Raw genomic sequence first — 12,700 nt, forward strand, 5'->3', positions numbered from 1 at the left:
AATTTTATCGGCCATACATATTGATTCTTGAAAGGGTACTACAGATGTGCCTAGTCTCATACACCATTTTGATACCTGCTGTTCGATATCATCCTGCTGTAAATTTAACAGATAGTGGTATATAATCCTGATGCGTGTTGGTTTTTTAAGTATTTCCATAAATTCATTATGACAGAGTGGTACAATATTTGGATGTGTATAAATAAAATTCCGTAATTGCAAATACTTAAAGAAGTCATGTTGAGAGAGGCTATATTCATCTTTTAACTCCTGGAATGAAGCAATTGTACCATTTTTAACCATGTCACCAATGGCTGTTATACCTTTTTCCCGCCATATACCCATAATGTGATCCCTGAATATTACCGGAAGCACTTCTATAGAATTAAAAGGAGTATAAAAATTAATACATCCCAATGATATAAGCTTCCGTATAGATCGCCATCCTTTAAAAGCGGACATTATAACTTTAAATCTGGTTCTTTTATAGTAACTAGGATCTAAAAAGCAAAGTAGCATTTGCCGAGATTGTGGGCCTAGTAGAAGAGAAAAAATATCTGGGCTTTCAAATGTAGGTGGAGTTCCACCTATTGAAAAATATTTAATATTTTGCATAAAACATGCCAAATAATATAATGCAAAATTTGGAACTCCCCAACCCCCACTTAAGATTGGTAGTGTCATATATTTAGATGCTCTCCGCGAAGATTTCCCACTCCATAAAAATCGATCAGCTATAGATTGCAATTTCCTCAATTGTAATGTGGATATCTCCAGTGGTATTGCTCGAAAATAATATAAAACATTCGGTAAAATAGTCATTTTTAAGACATTACGTCTCCCAACCAATGATAAATGTAAACATTCAATTTTCTCTAGTTGACTTTTAACTGATACTAGTATATCAGACCAGTTTGCCATAACTAACTGTTGAGGTAACAATCTAATTTTAATGCCTAGATATTTGGCCTCCAGAGTAACGCTGCTATCATTAGTACATAATCTTGCTGAGCATATAACCTGTATTTTTTGAATGTTTAGTTTATACCCAGCCACATTGCCGAATTCACGAGTCAGATTTTCTATTTCAATTAATGCAGATTCAGGGTCAGATGTTATTACTGCGATATCGTCAGCGTAAGCTAACACCCGTATATCACCTCCCGGCAAAACCATGGGTTGTATATATTGGGATGACATTAATGCCTTTAGCAATGGTTCTATATACATAGCAAATAGAAGAGGTGAGCAGGGGCACCCCTGCCGTGTGCCCCGCGTGATATTAACTGCCATTGACTCTTGTCCTGAGATACAAATCTTAGCCCTCGGGTGTCTATACATAATTTGTAAAGCAGATATAAATCGTAATCCAAGTCCCATTTTCCCCAAAATCGGCCACATAAATGCACATGAAACGCGATCGAACGCTTTCTCTGCGTCTAGAAACACCAAGCCAACGTCCATATGATTTGCGGTAGCATAATCTAATGTTGCAATAACCCGGTGTATATGATTGATCGTGCCACGATCTGGAAGAAAGCCATGTTGTTGTTCAGAAACTAAAGTTGGAACAGTTTGGCTCAGTCGGTTGGCAAGAATTTTAGAATATAATTTTGCATCAGCATTTATAAGTGAAATGGGACGATATGACCCGGGTAGATGCGAAGGTTTCTCTTTTTTACGAAATATAACAATGCTAGCATCTTCCCATGATGGCGGCGAACAACCATTTTGGGCTTCTAAAAATGTTGAGAGCATATCACTCTTGATTATGGGGAATAGCATTTGATACATTTCTAGCAGGAGTTTATCAGGGCCACAAACCTTCCCCAGGGCCAGTTCTTTCAGGGAGGTCTCAAGTTCTTCAATTGTAATTGGGAGCTCTAATTGTTCCTCTTGTGCCAGATCTAGTTGGGACAGTTCCAATGTATCTATATATTGGTCAAGTAGATCAGAGGAAAAATCTTCTTGGGTATAAAGATTTGTATAATACTCATAAAAGACCTGCAGAATCCGCTCTGGTGACTCGATTAGAGTTCCCTGATTATTTTCTATAGAATTTATACGCTGTATAGTCTGTCTCCCACACATTCTCTGAGCTAGACATGTGGAGAAGTGTGGCTCACTGGTTAGAGGAGGCAGACCTGGAAGCAGAGGTCAGCCCGGGACCAGGGTTCAATTCCCGGCTCGGCGGGGTCTTGAGTCCTAAAAATGTCCATGGACTCGACAATTCTCGCTCCGGTGCCTACTCAATTCACTGGTTCACACTCTGCGACTCTGGGCAATAGCTTGCTTAATCTCCACAACGGCCCCTCGCGGCGGGATGCCTGGCTTTCACCTTGCGGATACCCTGCGGGGTTATCTCACAGGGAAATACCAGGACGGGTTCCCTAAGCAAGAGCTTAGAAACTGCTTGGTGATTTGCGCTATATAAATTCCTGTACATTTACAGCAGACATTTACATTTCTAGACATCTACCCACATTTTCCCCACATTCATATCTTTCTGCACAAAAGGTCTTATATTGTTGTGCTATATCTTGACTCCAGACCCCATTTATCTTAGCTTTATGCTTCGCAACTTCGTTTTATGAAGTTTCGCTATCTCGATGTAGTCTAATATCACGCATTAAATCATGTTCTGCATTAATTAGATCTTGAATTAATTGTGTCATTATATTTTTTCTTTTCTGTTGTATACTCCAACTATAACTACAGGTTTCACCTCGTAATCCTGCCTTGAAACAATCCCATACCATTGCATAAGATGTAGAGCCTCTATTAAGGTCGAAAAATTGCTGAGCCCAATCTATTACTTGTTTCACATATATTTCATCTAATAAGAGTTTCCTATTAAAAGTAAAGGATCTTTGTGTTCGTTGGGTGTTAGATATAGGTATATCTATAACGATTGGAGCATGATTTGATGTGATGCGTGGTTTAACTAACATGCAAGATCCTTGTGCCATATGTCTGGGTATAAAAATATAGTCTATTCGCACAAATTTCTTGTGCGGCGATGAAAAAAAGTAAAGCCAGGATCCTTCAAATGCGCCACAGGCTACCCATCAATCAACCCATGTTGATATAAGAGTTGGCGTAATGCCTTAAATACCTTGGGCTTCCTGCCTTGATATCTAGTAAATTTTGGATTCCAAGTATTCAATTCCCCATGAATATTGAAATCCCACAGTAAAAATAATGGCGTGCTCCAAAGGGCTAATTCTACATTTAGATATTCTATCACTGCGGTGTCATCCATAATGGATCCATATACTGTACAGATCGTAGTAACAACATTGCCGATAACACATTCCGCAATTGCCCAACGCCCTAAGCTGTCTACTTTAATTTTCCCCGTTGCAATTACAGACCGTCGTCCCAAAATAGCCACACCTCGATTCATAGTAGATTGTTGTGAGGCAGCCAACACTATAAACCCAAGATCGTTCAATACTTGTCTTTTCGCCCACGGTATGTGCGTCTCTTGAATACATATTATGTCCGGTTGTATTAAACGAATTTCATGCATCACACGCTTGCGCTTTTGCACATTATTGAGATCACATACATTAAATGAGCACATTCGAAAATTACAGCTCGCCTTAGCAAATACGTAGATTCATTGCAAAAATTACATTATACCATTGTACCATTACATCAACAAAAAACAGACTATTTATTTAAACATAATATTCTATGGCCTTGACTGAATTTTTCCCCTTTTTCCCCCCAGCACACCCCCCGTGTCTGTCCCACCCAAACCCCATCACACCATCCCCCCCCCAGTGACCCACCCCCAACATTAAGGCAAAGGGGCCTATTGCCCCGGTGATGTATGTGAGAGCACCACTGATGTTTGGGCGTATCCATAACTCTAAAACATTAGAAAAGAATGAGTTATACCACACAAGACATCTAATATCTAACACTCAAATCTTACTCCTCATTCTAATGTATTCAAATATGCTTTTGCTAGAGCTTCGGCGGTGAAGAATCTATTCTGTCCCTTATATACAATCTTTAGTGTGGATGGTTGAAGCAGAAAAGCTTGAGCGCCCTTTTTTTTAAATGGTTCGATCATTCGGCGCATTCTCCAGCGGTTTTCTACAGTAGAATGGCAATAGTCAGGGCGTACGAAAAACTCTATTCCCTTCCCAGATCGCTTCTTATCCGGCCTTGCAAGATCGTACAGTTTTTGTCTTGCCAAAAAGTTATTCAGGGATATCAAAATGGCTCGAGGGTATTGCCGTGTTTGGGTGTTCCGTGTCGTTTGCTTGCGAAAAGGAAATCGGTGTGCCCTCTGAATCTCCTGAGACCATCAATCAATCAATCAATCAGTGACACTTATAAAGCGCGCTACATACCCGTGGGGTCTCAAGGCGCTGGGGGGGGGGGAGCCGCTACTGCTCGAACAGCCAGGTCTTCAGCTTCTTCCTGAAGGAGAGGTGGTCTTGGGTCAGGCGCAGGTCGGTCGGGAGGGAGTTCCAGGTCTTGGCGGCCAGGTGGGAGAAGGACCTTCCTCCTGTAGTCGCTCTTCGGATGCGGGGGACGGCGGCGAGGGCGTGGTTGGCTGATCGGAGGTGGCGTTTGGGAGCGTAGAAGTTGACTCGGCTGTTGAGGTAGCTCGGGCCTTGGTCGTGTAGGGCTTTGTGTGCGTGGGTGAGGAGGCGGAAGGTGATTCTTTTGTTGACGGGGAGCCAGTGAAGGTCTCGCAGATGTCCGGAGATGTGGCTGGTTCGTGGGATGTCGAGGATGAGTCTGGCTGAGGCGTTCTGGATCCGCTGGAGTCTCTTCTGGAGCTTGGCGGTGGTCCCGGCGTAGAGGGCGTTGCCGTAGTCCAGTCGGCTGGTGACGAGGGCCTGGGTGACGGTCTTCCTGGTCTCGGTGGGGATCCACCAGAAGATCTTCCGTAGCATGCGTAGGATGTTGAAGCATGCCGAGGAGACGTTGTTGACTTGCCTGGTCATGGAGAGGGAGGAGTCCAGGATGAAGCCCAGGTTGCGTGCATGGTCTGTCGGTTTGGGTGCGGTGCCCAGGGCGGGAGGCCACCAGGAGTCGTCCCAGGCGGAGGGAGAGGAGCCCAGGATGAGGACCTCCGTCTTGTCCGAGTTCAGTTTCAGGCGGCTGGTCGTCATCCACTCGGCTACCTCTTTCATCCCTTCGTGCAGGTTGGCTCTGGCGGCGGCGGGGTCGTTGGTCAGGGAGAGGATCAGCTGGGTGTCGTCGGCGTAGGAGATTATGCTGAGGTTGTGTTTGCGTACGATGGCCGCGAGGGGGCTCATGTAGACGTTGAAGAGGGTGGGGCTCAGAGATGATCCTTGGGGGACGCCGCAGATGACTTCGGTGGCCTCTGACTTGTACGGTGGTAGGCGGACTCTCTGTGTTCTCCCGTCGAGGAAGGAGGTGATCCACTCCAGCGCCTTGTCCTGGATTCCGACGTTGCTGAGGCGCCGTACTAGGGTGCGGTGGCAGACCGTGTCGAATGCCGCGGAGAGGTCTAGGAGGATGAGGGCCGCTGTTTCTCCATTGTCCATCAGGGCTCGGATGTCGTCGGTGGCGGCGATGAGGGCGGTCTCGGTGCTGTGGTTGGCTCGGAAGCCGGACTGTGAGGGGTCGAGGGATCCGTTCGTCTCGAGGAAAGCGGCCATCTGCTTGTTGACGGTCTTCTCGATGACTTTGGCTGGAAACGGGAGGAGCGAGATGGGGCGGTAATTCTTGAGGTCGGTGGGGTCCGCTGTTGGTTTCTTGAGTAGGGCGCTGAGTTCGGCGTGTTTCCAGCTCTCGGGGAAGATGGTGGTGTCGAGGGATGTGTTGATGATGTCTCGCAGGTGGGGTGCGATGACAGCGTCGGCTTTGTTGAAGACGTGGTGAGGGCAGGGGTCGGTCGGTGATCCTGAGTGGATGGAGTTCATCGTGCGGATGGTGTCTTCGGTGCTGATCGGGGTCCAGGCGCGGAGGGTGGTGGTGGGGGGTGGTTGTTCGGTCATGGTGTGCGTTGGTTGGTTGTTGAAGCTGTTGTGTATGTCCGCGATCTTGTTGTGGAAGTATGAAGCCAGGGAGTTGCAGAGGTCTTGCGATGGGGTGATGTCGTTGTTTCCTGCGCTGGGGTTGGAAAGCTCTTTGACGATGTTGAAGAGTTCCTTGCAGTTGTGTGCGTTGTTGTCCAACCGGTCCTTGAATGCTGTTTTCTTGGCGGCGCGGATCAGCTGGTGGTGTTTCCGGGTGGCAAGTTTGAAGGAGGTCCTGTTGTCCGGTGTCGGTTCCCTTCTCCAGACTTTCTCGAGGGCTCGGCAGTTCTTCTTGGAGCTCTTGAGTTCGTCGGTGAACCATGGGGCTTTCTTGCTGCCGGGTCTGCTGGGCGGGGTCCTCAGTGGGGCGAGTTCGTCCGCGCAGTTGCTGATCCACTTCGTGAGGTTGTCGGCGGCCTGGCTGGGGTTCGCTGAGCTGGCAGGAGGGTGCTGGCTCAGGGAGGTGGCGAGCTGGTCTGCTGTGATCTTGTTCCAGCTTCTGCGGGCGGTCTGTTGCTGGTGGTGGTGGGTCGTTGTTTTCTTGAAGGTGAAGTGGACGCAGCTGTGGTCCGTCCATTGAAGCTCTGTGGTGTGGCTGAAGTTGATGTCCTTGCTGGATGAGAAGACAGCGTCGAGTGTGTGTCCGGCGAGGTGGGTGGGGGTGGACACCAGTTGCTTGAGTCCCAGGTTGGTGAGGTTGTCGAGCAGGGTGCTGGTGTTGCGGTCGTTGTTGTTCTCCAGATGGAAGTTGAGGTCTCCCAGGAGGATGTAGTCAGCGGAGGGGAGGGCATGTGGGCTGACGAAGTCGGCGATGTCCTCGCTGAATTGTGTGCGTGGTCCAGGGGGTCGGTAGATCAGGGTGCCTCTGAGGGTGGTGTTCGGGTTGGTGTGGATCTGGAAATGCAGGTGTTCGGCGGTGGTCAGGGAGTTGTCGGTGCTGGTCGTGAGACGGATGGTGCTCCTGTGGATGATGGCGATGCCTCCTCCCATCTGGTTGGCGTTTCGGTCCCTCCGGACGATCTTGTAGCCCTCTGGGATGGCGATGGCGATGTCGGGAGCTGAAGAGGCGTTCATCCAGGTCTCCGTGAGGAAGGCAACGTCTGGAGCTGTGGTGTCGAGGAGGTTCCAGAGTTCGATGGCATGTCTGTGGATGGAGCGGGTGTTGAGCAGGATGCACTTGAGGTGGGTACTGCTGGTGTTCGGCTTGGTGGGTGCTGGTGCGAGGCAGGTCCGGATGCAGGTGAACTTGCAGGCGTGGCAGCTGAAGGGTCCGTGGGTACGTCGTGGAGAGGCTTGATGGCATTCTGGGAGTCGGCCGGTGTTGAGAGCGGTGAGGGTGGCGGCGGAGTACGTCAGGCGGGTCGGTCGGGGTCTTCGTGGGCCAGGGGTCCTGGCGCTGGTCGCGATCCGGTCGCGGACGGGCGTAGTCTTTAACATAAGGAAAAGCTTCTTCAAAAAGTTCCACAACAAACTGTCGTACATCTTGTCCCTCGCTTCCTTCTGGAACACCCAAAATTCGCAGATTATTACGACGGAGTCTATTCTCCAAGTCAACCAGTTTAGAATTCACATCTTCTTTCTGCCCCTTGGAGTCATCAAGTCTAGTTTTAATGTACGTTACTTGGTCCTCTAGTGAGGATATACGTCCTTCCGCTTCTGCCATTCTATCTGTAAAATCATTACATGACTTGGCTAAGCGTCGCACCGTGTTCTGGAGTTTTTTACAAGCATTGTGACTTTTCAAGTGCTCGGCTTTTGCCTCCAGCCATTGTTCTGAAATGGCTTTCAGTATAATATCTATTGGTGTTTGATTAGGAAAGCCAGGGCTAGAGCTGGTTTGTTGAGTAGAGTCTGCTAGATCCTGATCTAGATCTTGATCAATTATAGTTGGGTCTCCATCTGAAGTTTCCTCGCTCCAGGATCTAGTTGCCTGCAGATCGACTGTAGCAATGACAGGTGTTTCCTTGCTTGTACTTTCCTTACTTGTATTTTCCAGCCCCTCCTCTAAATCTTCTTCCAAGTCAGACCCCTCGGAGTGCTCTGAGAGTGGGTAAAATTCACTATCTTTGCTGCCGATGGGGTCACCATCACATTCTGCCCCTTCAGCTTGGGATGGGTCCAGTTCGGCATCACCTTGATCCTCCCTCTCATCATTAATATTGAAAACAACAGTATTTTGTGTTCCGGGCAGTGCGAGGGGTTCAAATGGAGAGACAAGTGTGGATGGAGTAGTTGAGGAGGTTGCCGGAGAGGCTACCAACTGTTCGAGTGCCACTACCAGAGTCTCATCTTGATCGTTGTCCAGATGTAAACTGCCCAAGTCATTACTAGTCATATTCTTTTCAGTCCCACCTCCATCATTCTGAGTCTTGGTGATTGTTATTGTTGTTGCTTTTACTTTGGAGTTAAACATTTGTGGGATTTTTGGAGTGCCAAATTGGCTATTATCAGGGTCGTTATTGCTAGTATCTTGCTTTGATTTTGCCTCTAGAGCAGCTCGAGTTCCAATCTGATTTTTACCGGTAGGTCTAGTTTTACCACCACGTGCAGTTTTAGGGGCCATATTGCACTGTACAGTTTATGTAGGTAATTGCAAAAAATCGCCTTTCAATTAGTAGGCTCTGCCGATTATGCCGATTATTGAGTCTCTTTAAGCTTAAAAAGCCTCTTAAATCCTTTTAACCCCTTCAAAATCCGTTTTTTTAGAAGAGAAACAAAGTTACCTTTCCTCCCCTAAATTTAGTTCTATTCAAGATTGAAGAGCAGTCTTACTTGACTTTAAATGACGTTCTTGCCGGGAGCAGTGTTTTCACCTCAGTTGTTCCTGCGCTGTTCCTGGCTGAGACCACACTCGAAAAAAGGGGCAGCATTCAGCGTTTCTCTGGTGTCTGCTCCGTGATTCCTATGACTCCGTTCGACTCTCAACTATCGGCTCTTGACGTGTTGAGCCGTCCCTCTGTGCACCAAGGTCGGCGTTCGATTGTTCCAGATGCCGCTGCAGCACAGCGCTGCATCCGCGTCCGTTCGACACAGCGGGCGCCTCCCACACAAGCACAGGATCGTAGCCCCTGGACCGGAGCACTCCAAAAAAAAACTCCCCTGCGCAGCACCGAACACCGCCAAAACACCAACAGGGCACCAGCGGACTGGGAGCGCGGCCTGGCAATAGCAAGAATCACCGCCAAGGCTCAGATACAGCTTCTAGCTAGGACGCCCAAACGGAGCTCTCACAAACACGCCTGACGTGCAGGCGCCATCTTGCCTCCTTCAAGTAAGAAAAACACCAGATAGTATTAACTGCTACCATAAGAATTAAGTAGTTAACAAGCATTGCCAAACGTTTTGACTTGTTCATGGGTAGTGAGTATTTCCTCTGGGAACAGCTATGCTGTAGATGACATTGAATGCTATTGCTACCCTAAGGATAGTGCATTTTTGAAAATGGCCTAACGTGTTGAGTTGTGCATGTGCAGTGTGTCTTACCTCTGGGAACCTCCATCTTGAATACGGCATTGAATGCTAACATGTGGATGGTGGTGTGTTGGGCATGGCTGTATATTGGAGAGGGCATTGAATTGCACCATAAGGAAGATGGGATATTGAGACCAGCTAAACATGTGCTGTGCAGTGCTTGTTTCATCTGGGAAACTTCATCTTGCAGGTGGCACTGAAAACCTTCAAAAGGCAGGTGGCATGTTCGGAATGGCTTAACATGTTGACTAGTACATGTGCAGTGCATGTTTCCTCTGGCAAACATCGTCAAGCGCATAGGTCGACCAGGAAAGTCATCTTGCAGATGGCCTAGAATACTACCACAAGGAAGGTGGCTTGCTGCAAATAACCAAATATGTTGATTTGTGTAGTGTCTGTTGGGTCTGATGCCACCATAGTGGTGAGCATAATCATGCTGTTCGTTGGTTCGTTTAGTGGATCCATAATGGGGAACAGAAGTAAATGTCAGATAGGTACATCACCAATATATGCCTTATGGTATTGCTAGAAACATGGTAGGAACACCACATAGCCTGTTACCGATGGTTCCTAAAGACACGTTATGTATTTTAAAATAAATGTCAACTTCATCAGTATTTTTGTCATTCCTACTTGAAAATATTCACAAAAACTAACACTTTTTAACGCTAGAAATACTGTTTTGTACAGCAGGTATTATTAACATATTACATTTCCTCTGGCATTCCTCCATGTGCAGTATTTTGTGAATGTCTATGCAATAGTAAACATGGTCACTTAGCATTTGCTTTGATTGACTAGAGCTTTATTCTTATTTATACTTAGGTCACTGGCCGTTACAATGGAGCTTTCTATCCTGTTTATGATTCTACCAATCCCCAGAAGGTGAGACATCTGACGCATGTTTGAACATGGCCACTCTTCGCACTCAGAGGGGCGTTGTTTGCTACACAGTTGACAAGGATTCATCACAGAAGCAAAGGTGGATCCGGGTACTTCCATTTCTCTTCGATCCCAAGATGGCGAGTGACATGCACTGTACCAGAATAGGATTATGAGAAGGATTGGCCAATGCATTATCCAGTTGGTTTTGAGTAGTGCATTGTGGCATCAGATATCAGAAAAGTTGTGTCAAATGGCGGACGTGGAGAAGATACTTTGGAAGTTCATTATATAAAGTCAGGCATTGCTCAGACTCGTCTAATATCATGCAACAAACTGCCAATGTCCAAAGTCCATATTACAACTTCCAAGTCTCATAGAATATCCAATCTACCTGAATAAGACTGGGGTGAAACATGATTTATGAATCTATGATAGATTCTCAAACTGATTTTTGAAACATACAGTATCCTATGCAATATGTAATTGCTTCTGTTTTTTATTGCTCAAGGGAAGAACCTGATCTTCATATTATCAACGTTCATTGTGAGGTTTAATCCAACATATGAAGGGCAGTGGAGGAAATGTGGCTTCTTCATTCTTCTTCTCTCTGTGCACTTTTCATAAGCGATTACAATTGGTGTGGGTATTGGCACATGAAGGTATATACACAGAGTAATAAAATTAATATATATATATTTAATTAAAAACATTCATCATGGTACTGCACGTATGACTATCTAATGGGAGCCTTCGAATGCAGAAGTGCATTTTCACTTAAAATAATAACTTCCATTCATTATAAGTGTGTATGATAGGCTACATTTTGAAGCAGTTGATTACCCGATCCGGCTTGTATCTTCACATGTTTTGAGTAGGTTGTAAATGTCTGAAAGAGCTCATGTTTGGGGCCAGGGCAGGATTGTGGGGGTGGGAAGAGAGAAGAAGGGAAAGGAAATATTTTGCTTTTTAGGGGGAGCATTGCGAGCTCTTGCGTGCTTTGGCCTAGGATTGGGCTGGGCAGGGGGTGTGAACTGGGTCTTTGACTACATTGCAGCCCTTTCTCTAAGTGATATTACAGGCTGGAATTTGTAGCTGGTAAAATTGGATCCGGTGTTCTCACATCCAGGAAATCTGGGTGGGGGGACTTCGTCCAAAATATAAATGCACAAAGTAGAATTCCACATAAGAATTCCGCACACCCTGCTCGTAATATGCACCCAACAGTGGCAATGCAATGTGGACGTCAAATCACCAAAATGCCAAGGGTAGCAGAAGTGAAATTACCCGCCCTTTGACCTTCACTTTCACTCACATACACATGCTTACACATACACACATAATCACAAGCTCTCTAACATATTCACACTGTCACCCCCAAGCACACACACAACATATCTTTGAAAGCATTTTTCTACTTACCTCAGCTGCCAGGAAGGTCATATTCCAGCTAATTGTACTCCATTTGGTATTACACTAATAGTAAATAATGTAATACTATTCACTATTGCTGCAATACATTTTTTGACAGAAAAGAAGGTGAGTCCAGCCGATGTCAATGAGGACGAGTCAGCTGCCACTGTGTTCCCGACACTGATTTTGCCACCTCTGAGACCAAAGGCAATGCCAGGGTTCACAACATTAAAGCAGAGGTTGCAGCTGCAACCCCTGCCAATCCCTAAATGGCGTTCATACAATGCAGTACATGCATAAGACGGTTCTGTGCACTTTCAGTTGTCAGGTTTACTTCCGTACACCACCTACAGCAGACAGAGAGTAAACTAGAACTAATGGCTAGGTCTGTTAGTCTTCCTGCGTTCAGTGTGCTGCAAAACAAATGAATGCTTGTGCTCCCCTAATACACAAAGCCATGTTTAACATGTGAATCAAGAGTTGCGTATTATTACCCATACCTTAATTTGTGATGTAGGTGCGAATAAAAATTATATAAAGTTAATGTGAAAGAGAAATCAAAGAGTTAATCATTGTCTCAGAATTATGACGTTGTGAAGTTGGAACACAATATGGATGCAGATTACCCTCAGGCTGCACACAGTTCTCAAATCATGCATATGATATCCATTTAAAAATTGATTGATAATAGGTGTGGGAGGAGAGGAGCATCACTGTTGAGGCCAGCTGTGGCACAGCTCCCATCAAGTAAAAAATCTAGGGCATAAAGAGTAAAAATAAGTTTCTATGAAGAATCCAGGGCTTACCCTTAGTGGCTGTCGCCTCAGTGTTGTGCATCTCCTAAAGAAAATTCAAGAAATGCATCTTAGCAGCACATCTCGGTTCGAGCAGGGTTAAGACTGATTTACACATGGCTGGATCTA

At 46.2% G+C, this 12,700-nt stretch overlaps 1 protein-coding gene across 3 annotated transcripts in view; it reads left to right on the forward strand.

Annotated features, from left to right (window-relative positions):
- Positions 1-12,334, forward strand: part of IGSF5 (immunoglobulin superfamily member 5) — a 533,998-nt gene extending 521,664 nt beyond the window's left edge. For 2 of the 3 annotated variants that reach the window (XM_086935430.1, XM_086935431.1), the window contains one exon: positions 10,308-12,334. In XM_086935430.1, coding sequence (XP_086791556.1) covers positions 10,308-10,391 — 84 coding nt within the window. In that variant the 3' untranslated portion in view covers positions 10,392-12,334. The remainder of the gene's footprint in view (positions 1-10,307) is intronic. The other variant, XR_015299372.1, reaches the window with a different exon arrangement.
- Positions 12,335-12,700: the final 366 nt, after the last annotated feature.

Source organism: Lissotriton vulgaris, chromosome 8 (assembly GCF_964263255.1).
Source record: "Lissotriton vulgaris chromosome 8, aLisVul1.2, whole genome shotgun sequence".
NCBI lineage: Eukaryota > Metazoa > Chordata > Amphibia > Caudata > Salamandridae > Lissotriton > Lissotriton vulgaris.